Below are 23,964 nucleotides of genomic sequence, written 5' to 3' on the forward strand. Positions count from 1 at the left end.
GACGTTTAATTTACCGGACTTCTTTCTGCGGATTGATATGACTGCAAATAGTTCCTTGATCCGCCTTAGCAGTGATGTGTTAGCAAAAATGAAACAACCTCTGGAATGTCCAAATTGACCAACAGCATAGAGTATTCAACTAAGCCGTGTAACAAAATGCAATACTGTTTACTAAAGGGAACTGCAATGCACTTACACATTAAGTTCAGAGGAAGCTTGAACTGAAGAAACACCACAAACAGACATTATGGTGTCTGTGAACACCAGACCAAACCGGTCACAGCTATGACTGTGAAAAGGGTAAAAGGCCGGTCCAGGTGTCTGCATCCAGTGAAGGGTAACCTACACAACACTGTGCCATGAACACATCGTGCGTGGACTCTGATGAAGGGTCCAAGCTGCTGCTGCTTCTCCCCTGCTAACATGCAGCTTTCACTGTGCAGGCTGTGGAGACATCGGGCTACATTTCTGGAAACAAGGTAGCAGCTGGACCTTTTTTCTTTTGTCCAGGCAAGGCAGCAGTCCCACAGAGATGCATTCTTTCACCGTTACCCTGGAAAGAAGCACTGAAGCATGCCCGCTGGAGTCTGATTTATTGGCATCTAGAAGATCCATTCCCTCAAACACGGGTCATTTGAAATGTCTCTGTTTTGACATGTGTGTCCGTATGTTCCGTATCGCATCATATCTTATCTTGTCGTATAATATCATATCATATCATATCGTGTCAGAAGCTTTAACCCTAACCCTAAGTATCCGCGAGTAATCATCAGTAGTTGTGTTCGTTGATCGTACACAAGTGAATACAGCTGTTTTATTAAGATAATGACATTGTTGAAGAGGATTAGGAAGAGCATGATGGCCATTTGATAATGAAGTTAATCATAATGCGAGACATGTTGTCATCTAACCTCCAACTAACTTCATTGGAGCCCCTTCCCCCTCCGCCCAAAGGCAAAACAAACCTATGCCCTTGGTGGAGCTCTGCTCATTAAAGCCCCATCAGCGAATCATATCATTACCTGTTTATCCCTTTCATTCCTCTTTCCCCCCCCTTCCCTCCACCTTTCGTTGCTCTCCGTGTTAGCCAGCCAGCTGCCACACACTCCAGAGGATATTCCAATTAGAAACAGCATACACAGACTCACAAATGTGCACCGGTGGACATTCCAATTAAATACAGCACACCAGACAACCACACTCAAATGCCAATACACAAGAAGTCACTGGTGGACATTATAATTAGCCCAACAACTGTGGAGAGGACAGTGCTCAACCCAACCTGAGAGACAGAGTGTCAGATTGCCAGTGTTGGGAGTTACAGTAATGTATTACTTTTTGCTGTAACGAAGTAATGTAACGCATTACTAATGGAATTTGGGTAATATACTACCCGTTACAACACATTTTAACCCGAAATGAAATGGTGTTTTGTTTTTTAAGAATTCACTAACATCGCGAGACATTCCGACACCAGAGAAAAATGGTGCGGGTAGATTAGTAGGCCTGGTGTTTACCATTAAGGTGTTCTTTTCCCCGTAATGACCGCCTCGCTGCACATTATCCCGCTTATTACACGGCCATATTCTAAACAAACTACAGAGCCCATTCCGTGTTCCTGTTATTGTTTAATACCTCTCTGCCTTCTTCTGGTGATTTATCTGACGTCCAGCGCTCCGTCTTTTAACCTCTTTTCCTTTCTCCTTCTTGATCCTCCTTAGCAACCTTCATTATAGTCCTTGACAGTGGTCTGTACTGTATTAACAACGTGTCACATGTTAAGAATTTACAATCAGAATCGAGTATTCAACTAAGCCGTGTAATAAAAGTTGTTAGTAGCCTCAATGGCCTACACAGTTGTTATGCTATACCACATTGCCCTTCACTGGATGTATGATGAGCTGCACTAAACTACATTTTAGCATTTAAAATACCTAGCCATTCTTTTGCGGTTATTTTTGGTGAAAGTAACTCAAAAGTATAATATAAAAGTAGTTTAACTCATTACATTTCAGAGACAGTAATATTGTAATGTAACTTATTACTTTAAAAAGACAGTAATAAGTCATATGTACTGTATTACATTTTGGAAGTAACTTGCCCAACACTGCATATGGTTGGCAAAACCCATGACCAGATTGAAACCTCTTTTAAAGGGGACCTATCATGCAAAATGCACTTTTGTACGTCTTTTATACATGAATATGTGTCCCCGGTGTTCCAGGGAACTCACCAAGTGTCAGAAAACACAACCCTCTCTATTTTCCTCCATACCCAAATCTCTAAAAAAGGGGCTGCAACGGATCTGATAAAAACTGATCCAGATTTGAACACTGTCCTGACGTCAGGACGGTGGCGCTACGGCTATTGGGCCAACTCCACCAATCAGGAGGAGACAGCCACGGCCATTGCCGTTCGAAAGTGCTGGAGACGCTGTAGTACATATGCCAGGCCTGTAGGTGGTGCTGTTCTCACAGAATCAGCCCTTGCAAAAACAGAGTGAAATGAGGCATGGCTAAAATGCATGATCTGTTTGGTATTTAAAAAAAAGTAAAGTATAAATATGCCTTATATAGGTATGGTCCTACACTATATTATTCAAATATAGCATGATAGGTCCACTTTAAGTTATTACCAAATGATGTGTCAACCTTTAATAAGATTTAAAAATATCAGGCAATGTCATTCCCCCCCCCTTTCAGCACTGCATCATAATAAAGGCCAAATACATATCTTAAAAAATTACATTGAAAAAGGGACCAGAAACCAACATATTAAGTACCTATCAAATATGTTAATAGATGCTTTACAAAGTATTTATTATGCATTTAACAACACATTATAATCATTAGTTTACACTTAATAATAGCCATTTAATTAATGTTTATAGATGCTTCATAAACATATTAATAATGATTAACACATATAAGATGGTATTATATGTGCACCACAACAATTACTGTTGAGATACCAAATGATTTCATTAAAACAAATTGTTAACATTAATTATCATTTCATTTTTTGTTAACAGGATAATCACCATTTACTAACATGGAATTAGCTATCAATTAAACATGTGTTAATGATGGTGTTTGTAAAGTGTTACCAAAGAAAGGGAAACAAACTTCAGAGATTCACTTTATACTTCCTGCATCGTAACTCTCTCCCGTATCGAAAGTGAGCAAAAGGCAAAACGGCATGAAACATCCAGCAAGAGTCTGATTTCCCTGATGTGTGATTAGACTGGATCACTTTGATGTCAGCTTGTTGTCATGCGACGGAGGCGGGCACACGCCTCAGAAGGAAAAATGAGCTAAGACGCCAGAAAATGGAGAAATGGAAATTGCTAGGCTGACACTCGGAAATAAGGAGAGATCTATACTGTAAGAGTTGCATCTTTTATTGGGACACACAAGCAGTCAGTGTTTGTGTGGAAGAGGACCACACAACTGGACTGACTTTGAGATTGTGGAGATGGATGCTCTTTCAAGGACACCCTTTGTATCTGTACTTGATTTGATACATTTCCCTTCAAAACAGCTTGAGGTTTTGTAACCCTACCATTTATGTGCATATTATGTTATACTTGAACCTGTGAATGATAAAGGGCTATCTATGTGTTCACCACAATGCCTGCAGAGTGCTTATCTATCTACCATATGTGTGCATTTGCAGCATACAAATGTTTATTGTGATGTAGTAGCTATGACATCTGCAATCAAAGACGTGCCTTGAATTTCAATGAAGGGATTTGTTGTAAAAACGAGACTATAGCCACACTATCAAGTAATGGGATCATTAAACTGCATGCAGGTAAACACAATGGTTTATTGTGTGTGCACTGTATTGTTATGAATCAGATGTGCTGGTTGAGTGTTTGTACGTTCATGCCCTGATTTCTACTGATAAGGTCAAAGGACATCTCTTCTAGGCTGCCAAATAACTAACTGTATAAACTCCCTTATTGTTTCCATAAGGTAGTGGCTCCTAACCTTCATTGTCAAAATAAATCGTTTCTTCAAAGAAAGGTTATGGAGCTAATATGAACATATAATAATAATAATAATACATTTCATTTATATAGCACACTTTAAAAACAACATCATCTCAAGGTGCTTCACAATCCTATGATCAAAAACATGACCGATGAGCAGTAAAACAAATAATTGACTATAAGAGGCTTGATATACCCACAGGACAGCTGATCACGCTAACGCCAGCTAGCATAGTGGTTGGAACAACACCTATGTCCAAGGAAATCAGGAGAAGGAGACAAAGGATGGGGAAACTGAAGAGCAGATGGGGGAGAGCTGGGTCCAGATGTATGGGAAACGGAAACAAAAGCCTGGTCTCCACCCTCTCAGCATGGGCAACGTAAGATCACTGGCTTGTGGAACGATCAAGCTAACAGTGTTAGCCGGGATTCAGACGGAATATCTGGAGTGTGGTTAAATATGTTTTATGGAAACATGGCTGCACCAGGATATATCTGAGAACAACGCTCCCATTGATAGCTTCCGGACTGTTTGGACAACGTTACCATCAAGGTTTCCATCAACAATGTTTGTCCAGGGTATATGCAGGAATCCTGAAGTCAAATGTAAGACCTTTTAAGACCTTTTTTAAGACCCTTTCCATACATTTTAAGACCTCATCGCCACTTTGAGTTCTAACCGGTTACATTGGCGACACACTTTACCTCACATTGACTATATACAGTATTGATTGTCCTTCCTCCTTATCTTCCAACCATTTGGACGCAAACTTGCATTTCCCCATAACGATGTTGTTTAACAACCGGCGTAAACGAACCTTCGCGCGCTATCAAGCAGTGAGCGTGCGATGTCCTGTTCAGATGACGTCAAAATCCAACGGGATGCCATAAATAAACTACACAGAATCACACCACACACCTACGCAATGATTACATTCAGGCAGACTGTAGAATACAACCGCTTTGGACAATTTATATACTTATTGAAAACAAGCTACTAAATGTAATAAGTTGGAAAATGCCGTTTAATACTTTTTAATACTTAATACTACGTCCTGCCTCGTTCCTGTGCCTAAGACGCCAATCCCAGTGGCTACAAATACTTTTATTGCATGGTTTTACTTTCATTCTAATATGGTGCAACTGTCACAAACCCTTATATCCCCCTGGGGTGAATAAAGTATTTTGATTAACTGATTGATTGAAGTGAAAACACCAAGCATTCCAAAAGCAAAAGAAAGGCAACATCGAATAACAAAATGTTTCTCTCTTTTGTGTTATTTTGTGATCCTTGAGATTAACCATGTTGGTAACTACTGCCCCAAGAAATAAAAGTATTTTTGACTCTATATGGATCTCTAAAATACATTACATTTGTAGAAGATGATAACAGACAGCTCACATGATCAAAGAAAACCCAACATACATATAACTGCAGTGCTTCCGCAACAAAACCATTGCACTTTAGATGAACTCTGTAAAGGCTGCACGCACGCACGCACACACACACACACACACACACACACACACACACACGTTAAAGTTACATCTCCCTCACATCATATAGCCATCAATAATTGACTAAAAGTAGGAGGAACACGCTCTACAGCACAACCCTCTAAAAGGTGGACCAGGGCAAGGATCCAGTCAATAAGTCAGACTGTAAATCCTCTTTTACTGGCGGGGGGTTGTCAGGAGGTTTTGGACGCCCAACCATTAGTACAGCTACAACTGAAAAACAAATCTATCCCTCAGTGCCAGGAGAAACAGTTTTATCTCCCACAGGCTGTCTTGGAAAGAGAGAAATATATACTTTTTGCCATAGCAAATCATGCAAATGTATGACTCAAAAAAAGTGATTCCAAAACTTAAAAATACTGCAAAATGGTTCTCAGGAGAGTTCCTTCATGCTCACAGAAAGCCCGTAAACCACACATGCCAGCCCGCCTGTCAGGGAATTGTCATCTTATAAAAGACATTTCACACACATACATTAGTATCAAACACAAATCATCTAAATCCAAGCCACACCAGGAACACATTCCCACAGTAGACATATTTTTTTGCAGACTGTAGTGTCTCAAAGAAAATTGCTTTAAATCCCAAACAGGTCATATACAGGGTAATCCAACAGGGAGACGCACACCATGGCTTCATCCTCTTTGCAGACTAAAGATGATGGGGATGAAGGAAAGACATCTGCAATATACTCACACTCTCTGTAGACTGTAGTTCATCAAATATAGTTAAAAACAGCAGTTAAAGGTCACCTATTATGCAACATACACTTTTTCATGTCTCTTCTACATCAACATGTGTCCCCTCTTCTTCATGTCTCTTCTACATCAACATGTGTCCCCTCTGTGTAAAGAGACTCTGAAAGTTTCAGGAAAAAAGATTCTCTCTCTTTTTGTCCTGATCCATTTATATAAAAACCTGTCTGAAAATGAGCTGATCAGATTTTGGCCACTTTATGATGTCATAATGTTTTTTTGGCTTGTGTAACCATTAGCCAATCACCAACCAAGGTAACCCCCCCCCCCCCCTTATCACCTGAATCTCCTCCTAGAGCACCATTGTGTTCTTTTTAACCAAATATCTCTCAGAGGGGCGTGGGGAGGGGCTCCTTATTTTCATCTAAAGTAACAGACAGAGAATCAGCACTTTGGAAACAGGGCTGAAACAGAGGGGATTATGGGATGCTGCAATGATCTGTTTGGTATTTGGAGCCAAACACTTCAGAGACATGTTTTTTATATATCTGAGACCTATAATATATTGATGAAAAATAGTATAATAGGGGACCTTTAAAGTATTAAGTATACTAGTATATAGTATAAGTAAGGTGTTTAGTAGGATTGAATACATAAAACAAAGGCACTCACCCTTTCTGCGGACTGTGACGTTCCAAAGAAGATGGGTATGAACGCCAGCCAGATGATGCAGGTGGTGTACATGGTGAATCCGATGGGCTTGGCCTCGTTGAATGTTTCGGGCACGCCTCGCGTCTTGATGGCGTAAACCGTGCACGTCACCATCAGCAGGATGGAGTAACCCAGGGAGCAGATGAGCGACAGGTCCGAGATGTCACACTTGAGGACGCCGCGTGCCGACAACGGATCCTGGGTCCGCTGCTCGCCGTAATCCACCACCGTGTGGGGGGGGTCCACCGCGAACCAGACGAAGACGCCCAGCAGCTGGACTGAGATGAGCGAGAAGGTGATGGCCAGCTGGGAGGCGGGAGAGATTAACCTGGGGAGGAGAGGATCACTGGTATGAGCGGCAGCAGAGAAATAATGCAGGGCTGTGTCGGAATTGAGTCCATTTTTTAAAGTATTGGACTTGTCTTGGACTGTTTTTCCTCCCTTCCCAGCTGTGTCTTATGCCTGTGATTAGTTCTAAATGTGTATTTAAGTTCTGGTTTCCTTTAAGTCTCTGTCAGATCCTTGTTTATTGTGCGTTGGAGAGTTCGGCATTCCCTTTATCTGGCAATCAAGTATTATCATAGTGTATGGTATTGTAAAACAAACTTGTCTAAGCCGCTTACATCCAGTTACGTAAAGCAGAGGGTTCGTTTTGGAAAGATACTATTGTCCAGTACGGTCCTGAACACGACTGGATTTGTTCTGAACTCAGTCTTGAATTGGTCTTGACTGCCTTAAGACTCGGTCCTGACTCGGACTTGACTTGACCTGGTCTAAGATTTGTCTCGTAGTAGCAGAGTTAAAGATTACATTTTGAGTGGGGCAACCCATGGTCAGATGTTTTTCTCACAGGAAAATGTGTGCTTTAAAAATGTATCAATGTTACATAAAAATATTGAGAAATGTTGAATTAAATTCTTTGGCCAATAAGGTATGTTACTTTACCAATACCTTGCCCACCAACCCGAAAACTAGTCCTTTGGTGCCTAAAGATTACCTCTTCAAGGCGTCTGCTCTACAGCAGCAATCTAACATATTCTATGTAGCCCATTCAAACACACACTGCGTGTTGGAGGGAGATCAGGGAAAAGGTAATGGTGAGATTTGAGGCAATAATGAAAAACATGGGCAGTGGGGAGAAAAACATATAACGCTGAATAGAGGGAACGAGATGATCATCCAGGATGCCAGAGAGACATAAATGGGGGCAAACAATACTCAAAAACACAAGCTATCATTTCCTCCTGCAAATGCACTGTGAAAACAAACGTATGGTTCTATTCACCGGGCTCAACAGCTGCTTAGAGGCTGACTACCTGCTGAATATTACATACTGGAAACTGGAAAAAGCCTCAAAATGCATCCCATAGTGGCCCTCCCTTGATTTTGTTCAGTGTATTTTCTTCACGTTTTCCAGTAAGAGCAAGTCACACAGAATTATTTGTATTTCCTACAGTAATTATCATAGAAAAATGTTTGATTAATAGCTGTAAAATTACACTAACTGTTACGGATGGGCGGAGGGAAAGACAGATGACCATCTGGGCAGCAGGGACAGGAACCTGAGCTCTATTAAATAAACATTTTAGCCACTTAGTTGATGCTCTCTCCCAGAGTCACTCACAATGAGAGCAAACAGTACAATGGGTGAGTGCGAGTTCATGACTCATAAATAATGGATGAGAAATAAATGATGAATAATAATTGTGTGTAGCTTAGTAAGGGAGAAACGGAGGTTCTGGTACGAATACACACATCGGAAAAACACACGACCTTTCGTTCCCAACACTCCAAATGCACGTGGCGGTCAAACAGAGAGTGTGTGTACTGACAGTGAGGTGTAGTGTTCACCTGGGGGCTGTTACAGACTTCTTCCCTTGTTCGAAGATGCGGTGTATCCTGTTGGTTTTGGTTAGCAGCGCTGCGTAGCTGAAACACATGCCCAAGCCCAAGAAAATCCTCCTGAGGGAACACACCCCGACATCAGGCGTCGCGATCATCAGGAACGTAATGGCGTAGCACAGGAAGATTCCCGTGAGCAGCACGTAGCTCATCTCCCGCCCGGACGCTCGCACGATGGGCGTGTCGTTGTGCCGCACGAACGTGACGATGACGAAGGAGGTGGCGATGATGCCCAGCATGGATATGAAGACGGGGAAGACGGCCCAGGGGGAATGCCACTCCAGCTTGATGATGGGGATGGGAACGCAGCCGGTGCGGTTGACATCGGGTCGCATCTCGTAGGGACAAAGCTCACAGGTGAACTCTGATGCCTGGGGACAGACGGTTTTGATATTGGAAGTTAAACGGGTATATTAGCTCCATCATCACAACACAAAAATTGTCCGTATGTATACTTTGTTACGAGCCAGCCATAGCTTTCAGATCATTGGGGGTGGGTTTACTTATCATCCCCAGGGTTAAAACCAAATTCCTTGAGACAGCTTTTATTGCTTTTTACAGGAGAGGATTAGGGCCACATGAAAAATAAAATGTGGGGATGTGAAACAAATATATATATTTTTTTCAGTTCTGAGAAAAAAGTCAGAATTCTGAGAAAACTCAGAACTAAAACAATATTTTCATTTTTTTCAAATCCCCTTTTTTTTTTTTCATGTGGCCCTAATCCTCTTCCGTAGTTTTTTTTCTTCCGCAGACCTGGAAAAAATGTCTTGAGAATCTGAGGTCCGCCCAAAAGCCGGGTTCTTTTCAAAGTCATTTAACTATATTTTATCATTGCACTTCAGCACCTCTCGCAGCATTATGTGTATTTACAATGTCTATTCTTAACTATTTTCTCTCTTTTATGAATTTTCTTTCGTTGAATGTACCGTTTGTAGTTATTATGTGTTATTGCCTTTGTCTGAAATACGCTATATAAATCAACTAACCCATAACCTAACCTTAAAGCTCCCACATTTATGTAAATATGCTGTAAATCCAACATTAAAAGCAGCTGATTTATTTACTAAGCAACAGAGTATGAGTTTGTGTGTGTCATGTACCTCTTTAAACAGACTGCCTAATGAAAAATAAAGATTTGTACACCATCTTTCTTTTATAGTTAAGCTATTTGTTTTTTGTCATGCTGCAGTGCTATTTTACTATCCACTAAAATCCTAATTGTGTCAAAGAGATTATTGATTTTACAGCTAATGCATGTATCTTCAGAATGAGTATTGATCGCTCACTATGACATCGCCAGCTGCTGTCTTGGCTCATATTTTCTGTTCTCCTTTATTGCTTCCTGAGCGAGGGAACTCTTTGCACAAAGACTTGATCGTACACGGACTTTTTAACTTAATATAACGATGATCGGCTGCCAAATTGTCCCTAACTGTGATGTAATTAACCAGGGGGGTGTAACGGACCCTTTTCTCGCAAATGATGTACTTCCATTAAATATAATAGCATCTGTGGGCTTCTTGCTGCATATGTAAATCCTAAAAGGGCCATCTAAGTTTTTCGTTTTTTTTGTGATTGCCTGAAATGAGTTAGAACTAAAAAATCCTGACTCAAGGGGAACAGAACTGTACTGCAGAGTAATCAGACAATTGCTGGCAGGAATGTCCTTTACCAATTGAACAACACGCAGTATTACATTTTGTTTGTAAAGTAAGCTTTTTTTTGTCTTAATGGTTTTTAAGTTTATACTAAATTCTCAATGCATACAACAGAGATAGACATAAGAGAGATGTGAGACAAACCCGAAAGTTTAGCACCTCAGGCGAATTGTGAAGCATGAGTTCCTCCAGAGATCTACCTGATAGTGGTATCCCTCGCAGCGCTCACAATGCCAGCAGCACGGCACACCTTTCACCACTTTCTTCCTTTCGCCTGTACGGCATGGCATGCTGCACACAGAGGGGGGGAGCGAGGGGTCACCTGTCTTCCAACGCATGGCCTCCACCTAGGAGAAGAGAGGAGAGGAGAGAAAGGAGAAGAGAGAAGAAGAGAAAAAGGAGTGAAGAGGGGATGAGAGAGGAAAAGAGAACAGGTTTTGTTTTCCACATTTTTTTTGAAGACCCATTGCAGGGAAATAAAAGATCACGTCATCACGTAGGCCTTGAATACAACAGAACCTGTCACTCAAACATATAAATGTGTTTCGTTGATCAGAAATGTTCAGCTCTCTACCCACACCACTCCCAACAGCCTATAAGATACTCAAAGCCTGAATAAAGAGTGGTGCAGGAATCAGTCCCAAAACCCGGAAATATTTAGCATTTTACCACTTCTGGTTCTCTCGTCTCAAAGTGAGCGGTTTTGTGAATGTCTTTTTGGTTAGACGCTTGAAATAAGGTCTGTGGTTAACACAAGCTGGTCTGCCTCATGTGGAAGCCCCTCTTTAGTTTATCACCTGCTGAGCCCAGAGTAAAATGCTTTTGTGTGCACACACTACAGGTGAACAGCAAACACCAGTGTGATTTTGGTTACAGTACGACTATCTTGGACAAATGTATAGTGGGTGCCAAATCCGGCAGCACCATCACCTGGTCTGCCTCATGTGGAAGCCCCTCTTTAGTTTCTCACCTGCTGAGCCCAGAGTAAAATGCTTTTATGTGCACAAACTACAGGTGAACAGCAAACACCAGTGTGATTTTGGTGGGCGTAGAACCACCCTGGACAAAGTTATAGGGGGGGTGCCAAATCCGGCAGCACCAACACCTGGTTTGCCACATGTGGAAGCCCCTCTTTAGTTGTTCACCTGCTGAGCCCAGAGTAAATCCACAAGGGGACACTTGGGATGCTAACTTCCGGGTTGGCCTACACAAATATGTCATCACTACACCACCCGACTGATAAAAAGAGTAATACACCGTCAGTGTGGCTTTCAGCAGTCTCTCCAGAACAAGCAAGTAGAGCAGAGGAGATGAGATCATTAGAGAAAGTATGATATTTGTGTTGTGTTTTGTCTTAAAGGTGGGGTAGGTAATTTTGGAGAAACCAGCTCGAGTGCGCTAGAATTTGAAAATACACAGCCGGAAAAAATCTGCCACTTCCTTACAGAGCCCGTCCTCCAACACACACGAACGCGCACATGACCAATGAGGGCACGAGATAAGTTTGTGCACAGATGGAAGACTGACAGGCAGGTAGGCCATCCAGTTATTTTAGCCGGGCCGGCTCAGATGATTGGTCATGCTTTTTACAGTTCTACGGCTTCCACAGATGATATTTTTTTATGGATTTTTTGTCAAAGCACTTAAGATATTTATTGCTATCGGGATGTTAAGAGCATTCCATGGAATATAACAAAAAGTGTATCTCGAGCCGGTTTCTCAAACGTACCTACCCCACCTTTAAGTGCATCAGTACAAACCAGACATTATTGGTGTATTCATGTAAGCAAAACATAACTTCCCTCCATTTTGTGGGATTTTATGCGACACAAAGACTGGCTCCCATGTGCTGAAGCTGGCATTACTTTGTGTTAACAGTCCTTTATCACTCTCTGTACCTGCAGACTGTGAGTCTTCAGGGCAACTTGGAGAGCAATTAGCACACGCAGATCCTCTGATCGCTTTCCTGAACGCTGCCGGCCACAAAACTAACATCAGCGAGTCTGGAAGCCAGCAATCAGATCATAATCAGATCTGGCACACACAGGCCATCTGTATTTGTGTCTGTGTGTGTGTGTGGACATGTTCCTCCATGTGTGCATTTAGTTTGTTTGTGCTTGTGTCATGCTGGTATTACCAAGAACCCCTTGTCTGGTACGCGTGCGTTTTAATTTCTTTGTTATGTGTGCGAGAGTTTGTAATTATACCCAGTCCCGGAGGTTCCTCCATCGCCGAGGGTGCTTAGTAAAAATGGAGCTTCGTAAAAATGGAGCGTTACTGTTTTAAACAGGCACACAAAGTACCAGTGCAACAAAAACTAGTTAGGAGGAAAAACTCATCAGGGACAGAGAAAATGGGCCTGATTTGATCATTGAAACGCATATAGAAACTCTTGCAACACTTGAACAACAATATTGGGTTACTGGTGGTTCATAACTCAGTGCTGCAAATGTATCTGTCAGGTTAAAATATTTAAATGATCAGAAAAAGAGTAAATTGTCTTTTTGAAACTTTGTTTATTAGGTACTGCTTGATGATGTTTATTCAGTGTTTGTACTCATTATTTATTCATAGCCTACAAAGTTAGTGCAGAAACATTTCACATACACCTTAATTTGCAACAATAACCATAAATTATCCACCAGCCAAAACAACACAGGTCGTGAACCTTCATCCCATTAATTACTTATAGGAAACAATAATAAGAGTAACAGGCATCTGCTTATATTATAACCATCGCCATAACTGTTTCAAAGTACTGTCCAACAAAACATTTACAATGATACTTTGAGGTTTGTCCTGTTGCACAGAGATGTTCTCTCTTTTCGATGGCCAACTGGTGCGAACGCGTTAACACTCCCCAAAACATTTCCATTAGGAAAAATGCGCTGCACTTTCAAAAACTATGCACATTTTAAAAACACAAATGTGTCAAAGCTCATACAAATGAAGAAACACCTTCACCAACTTGACCACAGATTTAGAATACATTCACCAACTTGGCGATACATGCGAAGCTCTCACTACATAAATGAAACACTGCACATAAAAAACGCTGCAAGCTCAAAACACAACGGCAATGGGGACATTAAAAAGTGATGCACACATCTGGGACCGCAAAATGATTGCAGATTTGCTGGAAACTAGCTAGCTAACGTAGCTAACCTAGTCATTTCAAATATACTGACAAAAAGAAGACGTTTCTTAATGTGTTTTTTTTTTATTTGCATAGTTTTTTTAATGTAGCAAGTTTTTCATGGAAATGTTTTGGGCCGATATAATGCATTTTGCACCTGTCGGCCACCGTACTCTTTCTCCTGATAAGCGTTCAAACAATGTGTTGATGGTGAAAACTTTCAACTGCTGCCGTTACTACATCTGCTGCTGTGCCTTCAAACCCGACTGGACTGTTAAACAAATCAAATACATCTGTTAATTTGTCATCTGTCAAAGAGTCCAGTCATGTGTGTCTTAACTAGTGTGTGTCCTTTGTGTTGCTGCCGTCTCTTTCTCTCTCTCAGTCAGCCAGGCCGTCCATCAGGCAGAAAGCATTTTGTGACTATTAGTCTTCTCATCTGTCATCTGGCCTTTCTAATGAAGTCCATGGTGGATTTCAAAACATCAAGCACACCAGTGTGCTCAAGGTGTGTGTGGGTGCGTGCGTGTGTGCGTGTGTGTGTGTGTGTGTAAGTCAGTGAGTAAGAAACTAATACACAGACAATGGGATTCCAGCCTTCTTGTCCACTGAATTTAATTGTTCATCGTGGATGTACACGAAGTTCAGGTGTACGCTGAAGTGTAGGCAGACAATCACAGATAATATAGGTGTGTGTGTGTTGTGTGTTGGTATTTCTCACATTTTGGGGACATCAATCTGTTTACACACTCACATCATGGGGACCTCAAATCAGGTCCCCAAAAAGAAAAACATTTAAATGATTGTGGGATTCATTCTAAAGCTGCCAGTGAAGAGCTTAGCTTTGGACAACTCTGAATGTTTTTCGGTAAGTGTGTGAACGGTGCAGTGCAGAGTGGTGCCCCAAAAGGATTGACAGTGCCAATGCACCCACTGCCCTGAACAACACACAGCATTCTAAAGAGAAGTACATATCTACTCTTGATTTCAGCTTAATTTTGCATCCAATCAAATGCAATGTTTCAAACAAATCCAGCCAAAAGCTTTAGTGTCAATAAACCACTCAAACCAATATATATCTTAGATTATTTCGTTACACAGAAGAAAATTGCAGATACAAAAGAAGGTTCAAATTACAGCAAGCTGATGACACAATTGTATGTGTTTTCTTGACTTTTTGAATATGTGTGTATATGTGTGTGTAAGACTCACTTTGAGGTGCAGTTTATTGGTCCAGGAGCCGATGACTCTGTACTCTGCAGTAGACCTGTTGGTGGGCTGGTACTGGAATATGTCGTATCTTCCTGGAGCGTCCCCGTTCTCGTTGAAAACCACTGGAGTACCGGCACTTCCTGCAACAGTTGGAGAGAGGGTCAACATTTGTTGTTTAATGTGATATTGTGAAATCTGTGACCCGCTCTATCGAAATCAGTCGACGTTGCAACGGTGCATTCTGAGATACTCGTCGATTCATGTGATGGTCATTTGGGGGTTCATTTTTGGTTGATTCTAAACAAACAAAGTCTTGGCTTTCAGAATATCTTCTGAAATCTATCTATCTCATTGTTTTCAAGTTCAATAATATTTTGTGTTTTATTATATAAAAATAGCAGATTTTGAATTCAGAAAGGATTAAATAAACTAATTACATACATGTATACTTATAAAGGTTACCTCAGGTGGTTTGTTTAGTAGATGAAATAGGCTGAATGGTATTGTCCCTGCATGTGTGTTTGCTATAGACCGGAGTGATTGAATATTCACATGCATGGATAAGTTAATGTGTCCTCCAAGGTTTCATTTTCTTACCGCCAATAAGGCCGAACGTAAACCTCTTATCCTCCTCTCTCCGTCTTACACGCCTTCTGTCTTTTATGGAGCAATACAATCAAATCAGACTGCTGAATGTGGCGTAACATAAAGGAAATGCAATTACACAGCGCATGTGGAAAAAGCACTGCATTATGGAGATTCCACTTGTGTGTATAAGTCATTGATACGGTGGGATGAGGCTACGGATAACTAAAGTTCCCCATTTGTGGCAAAGCAGGGGAAAACAGTCTGATGATGAAGATTGCAAATCGAGACAAAGGAGAGAGTCACACAGACAGAGAAAGAAGCACAGAAAATAACGGAAAAGGAGGAAAATATGTACAAAAAAGGGAAAAGTGTTTGAGAGATAAACAAAATAATTAGAAAAGGTTTTTAGGAGGTATAATATGATATGACAGATAGAAAAGTCATTGAGAGGGTAGAAAGAAAACTAAGGAAAAAGAGAAGCAAAGGCTCTCTCACTGTCATCATAAGTAATGTGAGAGATACATATAATGGGTAAATAAGAGAGAGAATAAGCAGGACTGACAATGAGGTTTATTGAGAGAGTAAGAAAGATGAATGGGGAAGACTGAATCGATAGCGAGACAAAAGTAGAAGTCACAATCTCTCATTGTTATGAATGAGGCCAATTTATCTAAGGAAGCGGTGTACACACACACACACACACACACACACACACACACACACACACACACACACACACACACACACACACACACACACACACACACACACACACACACACACACACACACACACACACACACACACACACGAAACACTGACAGACGTAAATGACACTGACATTTTAAATTGCTTTGATTTGAACATTACATTATTTGATTGCTTGCTAGGCTACAGACACTACCGTTATATATTATTGTTAGTGTGTTTCCAGTATCATAGGCACTAAGCATCACCATTCACGTCTGAGAGGGAAGGCAATGCAGAAGTGCCTTACACTTGCATTGTTTTTGTGAAAAGACTATGAGAAAATGTCCCTACTTCTTATACACTAAAACATTTTCTAAAGAGTTTATGGTCTCAATCTCTAGTTTCAACTTTTCTTGAATAGAACTTGGTGTTCAGTGAAACAGAACATGGACCATAAAGCGGAGTGTGCTTTAGGGCGTGGTGCCCTTGTGATTGAAAGCCGAAAGAATTTGCAAAACTTGTACCCTTTTAGACTCCTTTTTTCAGTTCATGAGGGATAGATGTAACATTTTGATCACCTACATTGACCCTGTTCAGCCTTAAGTTGGAATTTACTAATGTGTCACTTTTCATTCCAAAAAAGCAAGGAAAACTGTAGTCCAAAAACTTCTTTAAAACAGTTTATGGTAGGCAGTAGGCAGAGTCAATGGTGTAATGAATGTCTTGACTCTAGTGACCACAACAAATACAACATACCTTAGCAACATGCTGTTCTCTCTGTACCGACCCCATTCATCAAACTGACTCATATGCCTCAGCAAACACCTGAAAATGACCTCCAACCACCCAGATTCACCATAGCAACCTTACCAAAGACAATATAGATCTTGTGAAACCCTAGCAACCAGTTGCTCTGGCACCCATACCAAGCACAGCAATGCCCTGCCACGCACACAAGAGCAACATTTTGTCCGCCCAGCAACAGCATAGTGATATTTTACAACTTCTGGAACACCAAAAATATATCTAACAATGCCAGATTAACAACATAGCATCCGTTTATGAACAGATAACAAACCTTGCTTCCCTAACTCACCTTCTTTGCATTGCCATTAGATAAGATAAGATAAGAAAGGACTTTATTTATACCAAAGGAAATTGTTCTGCCAGAGTTACAAAGATACAATAAAGACAGCAGCATAATAATACAACTGTACACTAACAGTGCAGTAACAATAGTAGTATTAAATAACTACAAGAAACATAGACGGTGAAGTAATTAATATGAAAAACTGTACAGTGATTGAATAGTGCAAAACAAATGTAGTGGCAGATTCGTAATTGCAGGTTATTCACATATCACTAACACCACCCCTTCTTTTAAATGATTGTACCTCTTGCTACATCTTGTCTTCAAATCAATATTTTTTTCCTCCTTTTCCCTAATTTTTGGGGGGAAAACACAATAAAGACAAATAGGTAGCCACAGGACAAATACTCATACCCAACAAACTGAAAACTACAACCGTGACCAAAACTTCTTAATCTTTCACATGTTGTACCATCTTCATCTCTTTCTTAATGTCTTTATTATTTCCCCTTGCTTACTGTCTAAAATCCTTAACTAATTCCCTTTATCCCCTTGTTATATCAATCCATCTTAATTTGCTTTGGTCTGTTGCCCCCGAGCTTTATCGATCTTATAAATTGGAAGTAAAGAGAACAAAACCAATATGGCCAAAAATGGAGAGGCAATGAAGTTATTATCAAATTCATGAGCGATGACACTGGGCCCATACAAAGTCCTGCCTTGGTTGACTGGTTTATTTGAGCGACTTGATTAGTCTGTTAAAAAAAATGGGGGTTTTCCAGTCATGAGCATGTCATGTTTTCCTTGCCACTCTGACTATCTTCTAATTCTTCCCTTTGCACCAATCATGCCTCTTTAGAGCTAATTACAGATGCAGCAGCTGTTTGCAGCAGAGCTTTGTTGGCAGGTACTCTAAATTATGCAGCACAAAAGCAGAATGTTTGCTCTGAAAGCAGTGAGTAGAAAATGATAATTCAATCTCATGGTGTTTGTACCTTTAGTTCATGATGTCTTAGTAAGGGGGATAAAGACAGCAAGCTTTTAAAATCAGCAGCAATTACTGGAAATACAAATCCAAACAGCATGACAGCAGCTGGCAGCATCTTGCTAATATGTTGGGTAAACAGGAAGTGGCAACCCCTCATTAGTTCTGATATTATTTGTATTTTAAGACACAAGGACAAGTCTACTCGCTTATACATTTCCATTTGGGTTTTGTCCATCCAGCACAGAACATGTTGGTTGAGTATATGTGGAATAAGAGATTGTGGAATTTGACCATTGAATCCAAAACTTACTAAAATGACATAAGCATGTACTACTTTTTGATTTACTTGTGTTATATTTAATCACAGCTATATATTTTGTGTTCTATATGCAAGTAATGGAAAAATACAGTATGAAATTGATTACCGTTTGAATGTGTGAATGTACTCTGACTGTCACTTCGCTGTGTGTCATACACGTAGGTGTGGGAAGGGTCACATAACAATATGTACATTAACTCATTTTCCATTGCAATGACCTTGAGCAATAAATGGTTCACCTGTCGCCCAGGCAACACACCTACACCTCATCCTGGAGTGATAACTCATTTGGAAATTCAAAGCAAGATGCTGCACTGCAGAAAAAAATATTCTCCATTAACTCAAATGTAATACTGTGTTCAGTCATGAAAACAAATATCTGTTCTTAGACAAACAACAACAGTTAAACACATTGTGTGAATACGTCTGAAGCTGTCCACATTGTCAGACGTTTTTATTTTACTTATCCCTGAATGGGCATTTGACAGGCGTAAAATAAATGATGTTTCTCTCTGGGAAATGTGGTAATTCCGGTTATAACTGCCAACTTCACTGACGTCTTTGTCAGCTTTTGTTACAACTTGTATTCCCATGGGATGTTATTTTGAACAAAACATTTCCTTGTCTAGCTTTTCACAGAAATACCAACTATTTTAGACGAAAAATAATACATTTTTTAATTGAAAAACTGTATTTATTCCTTAAAGTCTACATTATACCTTTACTGGCACACACGTATCCTTTATGTAACTGATGGGAATACTGTCTCTATTGTAAGTCAATGGCCTAAACAAATTACATGTTTCTACAGACCAATCAACAGGCTCGTTTCAAAGGGCCAATCAGAGGGCTTGTTTAAAAGGACCAATCAGAAGTGTTGTTCCAATGCAATGGGTCAATCAGTGGGCTTGCTTTAATTCGCTAATCAGAGGGCCTGTTTCGATGGGTCAATCCAATAGCGTTGTTAAATGTATCAATCAGATTGCTTTGTATAATGGGCCAATCAGAAAGGTTGTTACAACTGACTGACCACACTGCTTATTACAATTGACTAGTTAGAATTACTGGACATTTCAAATCTCTCCTTCCAATAAACATATTACAGGGATTGTTTCAATGGGTAGCCAAGCTTGTAAATGGCACAGGAAGTTCATGAAAGGCTCCTTCACCTATGGGAGATAACAGTAAAACATTCTGTGTTTATTGGGGGGGGGGGGGCAAAGTGAAAATTGGTTTCTTCTCGTTGAAGCGAAGTGTGCATGTGTCTGTGTTTGGAATTGCAAGCATTTTAGACTAGGTTTAACTCCCCGGGTTTCTCAGTGCAACAGCAAGGCAAATTGGCGTCACAGACCCAGGTGTCCCTGAGCAACTCTCTCTGCCACAGGCGCTGCTCTGTAGCCTCCCTGCAGAGCAGCATGCACTCCCGTTGGGGATCAACAATAGAATATCACAAGAAACCCGAAACTCTCACAGCGTACCTCTAGATCTGCAAGGGGAAACTTATCGTTTGCTTCAATAATGTAACAGGATATATTCCAACGAATGGAAGATGTCATGCAATGGAGCCCCTGTGAATTTAAAACAAAGTTTACTGACAGAAATAAAAAACTCAAGGAAGAAGAATCAGTTCAATTCTAGTGCAATTGTATTAGTTATACAGGAAAATAAGAAGAAGGATTGATTTTCATCAGTCACCCCTCTGAATCTTACTAACTCAGAGTAAGAAGGTCTGCGGGAAAGCATCAAACTGAATATCTGACAGAGAGACGCAGAGACACAAGGAAAGCAAAAAGGGTGGAAAAACGAGTGAGAAGCTAAACGGAAAAAAGGCAGATTGAAGCAGAACAACCTCAGCAAGACACAATGAAAGACAAGAAGGGAAAACCGGAGAGGACTAAAGGAGAAGAGGAAGAAACAGAAGGATGTTATACAAGCCCTTAACCATGCCTTGTTCACTTTAAATCACTAAGGCACATTCATAATGGAGAATAAATGTTTTTGACGTGGCAATACTAAGACGACAAAGCAGCATGCATATATAACACATTTGTGTGTGTGTGTGTGTGTGTGTGTGTGTGTGTGTGTGTGTGTGTGTGTGTGTGTGTGTGTGTGTGTGTGTGTGTGTGTGTGTGTGTGTGTGTGTGTGTGTGTGTCAGTTCTTGCCAACAGACTATATGTGTGAGAACAACGGTCACTAACAGAAAGTGAAAGAAGGAGATAAAGAGAATAATAATGACGTCTGAACTCATCCCACACAAGCGTCAGTTTCACAATTGTGTTAAGTGGAGGAGGAAACTGAAACTGAGCAGCTGGTTAACTTTGGACCTTATTGACTATTTTTACACTTTTCTGAATTTTCTATCATATAAATTGACTCTTTTTTTACAGTCTGTTTGCAGTTTGCTCCGAGCCAGTTTTCACTGATGGTGTTTCTGTCCCTCTGGCCAACCCTCCCTCCTTCCACAGCAGCTGTTTCTGCTTCCTCTTCTCTGCTGCTCAAAGTTTGTTTTGCCTCTTCATTCCAGCGACGTGCAGTCAGAGCCTCCCCTGTCATACTCCAATGTAACGGAAAAACAACTAAAGAAAAACGAAATAGTAATAATAATAAAATGTCTCCACTGATCTGTGTTGTAAGTGTGATTTATGTATGATTCCAATCGCTTTTTATAGTCAAAATCATCTAATTTGCCGAGCTCCGCTACGGGAGCGATGACAAGTGAGGCAGGGACGTGCTCTGCCTCTCGTAAGCCCACAGTAACTTGCTGGAGCGCGGGCACTAATTTAGCGCGGGCACTTATTTTGTGAACGCGCTCAAGCCAGTTACTGTGGGGTGAGGTGAGGCACAGATGAGCTCTGCCTCACCTCAGAATGCGTCACCCCACAGAAACTGTCTGGAAAGTGGGCCCTAAGCGCATGCCTGTTCCCATCTCACTGTAGGTCACCAATGTAATGTATGTAGATCCCTTTATTACATTTATCCTCGCCATCCATAGTCTCTAAATAACTTATTTCACGTATATATGATATTTAGACTCGCTGGTCTCATCATACAACGGCAATGAAAAAAGCACCAGGAGAGGCAGCCATAACCTCTGCCGCACTGAAGGGGGCGCACGTGAGCCCACAGGTTCTTGTTGCTACTGTTATTCTACCGCAAACAACAAACTAGACTTTTGAAACTACAGGAAGATAAGGAGGACTTTTACAAAAAAGTAATAGAGATTGTTGTCCAGGACTTCTATTCATCTTCAAGTCAAGGTAAGACCACAACTGTAATGAAAATGGGATCTTACTAAGAAAGAACAATCCAATATTTAGATTTTGGGTATCCTTTTGTTGAACGGTCTGTTTAAAATGAATCCAAGCATCAGACTAAAAAAGCTTTTGAAAATAACCGAATATTTCGATTAAGGTCAAAATATAATATTTGTAAATCTGACTCTGACTGAGTCAGTGCCTCACCGGCCTTGAACCTCACCGCACGTCACAGCTTCATTCCCTCCAATCTCTTCACATCCTAGCCTCAAAAATGAACCATTTTCTCCTGTCCATTCTTTGTATTTCCAGAGTCCTGCTTCTCCCTGTCTCTCCAACCCTTCCTCTGAAACTTATTTGTCAGCCTTGCTGTTATCACTAAGCTTTGTCAGAGCAAATAAAAAAGAGTAGATATTGGAAAAGCCAAAAGAAACAATACATGCTTCAACAGGATCCAATAAAAATAAAGAATTGGCTAAATAGTGCGAAAGATGGATAGAGGGCCAAAACAAAGAGGACATTTTAGAGGGAAAAAGAGGGGATATTAACAGAGAAACTACACATTTTGGTAATGCAAAAAGAATGCACGTACGCAACAGAAGAAAGCTTTATATGGCAATCACCAGTAATTACAGAAAAGCAGTTTATGGAGCCTCCATCTGCGTCAGGATCTGCATTCTCTGCAGTCTTAGGCAAAAAGGGGAAGGAGAGGAGGGTAAACACAAGCGATGAGGAAGAGGGCCACTATTAGGTTGATCGAAAGAGACAAAAACAGCCTGAACGGGAGATGGAAATACAATTTAGAGGGAATAAAATTCAGGGAGAGGAGAAATAAACAAAACGAGAAACGGGGAGTTACATTACCAAACTTGGCAGATGAGAAAAGGGGTGGAAGAAAGAGATTGAACAGTAGTGATGAGGACATTACACTAGTGTCAGTCTTAAGGAGTTTGGAGTAATGCTACAGGACAAACAGTATAGTATGTATAGTGGCATCACGTTAAAGTTATGTTACAGTTTAGGAGTGGAAGCATCAGAAATATAAGAGGTTTAACTTACAGCATATCATGGTTCTTATTGGCTCATGACAACCCATTGGCGCACACATACACAAAGAAAAAAACCCAACCCTATACATTCTTCATGGATTTCTAAAGAGACCTGGATACAGAACTGGAGGCAGGGCCCTGTTCATTTCAAAGGAAGTTGCTCAGTGGCACACAAAGCCAAACATGGCCTTAATGTAGATACAAAAGGAACCAATGTAAGCCCATGGACAAAAGTATTTTTCAGACCAAATGACATACTGACCACTACAAACACTTGCTTTGATGCCGGGCTCATTTCCTGGGGACTTCCATAGTTGTGAGGACACTCAGCATTGTCACAATGCACTCCCTAGAAAAGGGTTCCTATAGGTTTACCCTGAGCCTTTATTTGGCTGACACAAGGGCCAAAAGGTAAAGCATTTCCTTAAAAATGTGCCCAACATGGCCAGCGTATGCCGAGTTGTCCTTCAGCTGCTAGCAGAGCAAAAATTGAAAAGGGGGGCGCTGGATTTCAACCACAAAACAGAAAGAAACGTAATGATGCACACTTCACTTTGTATCTCTGTTACCTTGTTTTCACTAGCATTAAAAGGCAAAATGGTTATTGAAAATAAAATGTGATTAATAGTCCAGCCCAGGGCCAAATATATATACTCAAACTCTCTGGATTGGATTGGTTCTCGATGATAACACACACACAAAGCAGCTTTCTGAGTCAATGTACCAATACAGTAAGTCTCCACTGTTTAATATTTGTCCATCACTCTTGGCTGCTTTTTTACCCTTCCCTTTGTCTTGCAGGTTGGTGTGTGTGTGTGTGTGTGTGTGTGTGTGTGTGTAAGCCTCCACAATGCTGTCTGTCAGAAGATTCGCTTGTATTTCTCTGTCTCGACAGCTGACAGACTCACATTTTATCTGTTTGAATCTAATCTCCATTAATAACACATCATGACAAAAATTTATATATTTTGTGTCAAAAAAGCTGCACAGATTTCAGATTGAGCGGTGTCCTGGGATATACAATAACAAATGATAGTTCCCGTCTCTCATTTCCTCAAACTTAATTCAACTCCGATGCTAGATTGTATTTTTTTTTTGTGTGTTTGTGTGATAGTGTGTGTGTGGATACATGTCTGCCTGCCTTCTGTAATCATGT

At 40.7% G+C, this 23,964-nt stretch overlaps 1 protein-coding gene across 2 annotated transcripts in view; it reads right to left on the bottom strand.

Moving 5' to 3' along the window:
• The window catches only part of grm8a (glutamate receptor, metabotropic 8a), a 168,964-nt gene that overhangs the window by 18,308 nt on the left and 126,692 nt on the right, over window positions 1-23,964 (bottom strand). For both annotated transcript variants that reach the window (XM_034131553.1, XM_034131554.1), the window contains exons 6-9: window positions 14,830-14,969; window positions 10,682-10,828; window positions 8,770-9,191; window positions 6,880-7,246 (exon numbers count right to left, since the gene is read on the bottom strand). In XM_034131553.1, the coding sequence (XP_033987444.1) occupies window positions 6,880-7,246; window positions 8,770-9,191; window positions 10,682-10,828; window positions 14,830-14,969 (1,076 nt within the window). The remainder of the gene's footprint in view (window positions 1-6,879; window positions 7,247-8,769; window positions 9,192-10,681; window positions 10,829-14,829; window positions 14,970-23,964) is intronic.

The sequence above is a fragment of the Trematomus bernacchii genome, unplaced genomic scaffold (genome assembly GCF_902827165.1).
Source record: "Trematomus bernacchii unplaced genomic scaffold, fTreBer1.1, whole genome shotgun sequence".
In the NCBI taxonomy this organism is placed as follows: Eukaryota; Metazoa; Chordata; class Actinopteri; order Perciformes; family Nototheniidae; genus Trematomus; species Trematomus bernacchii.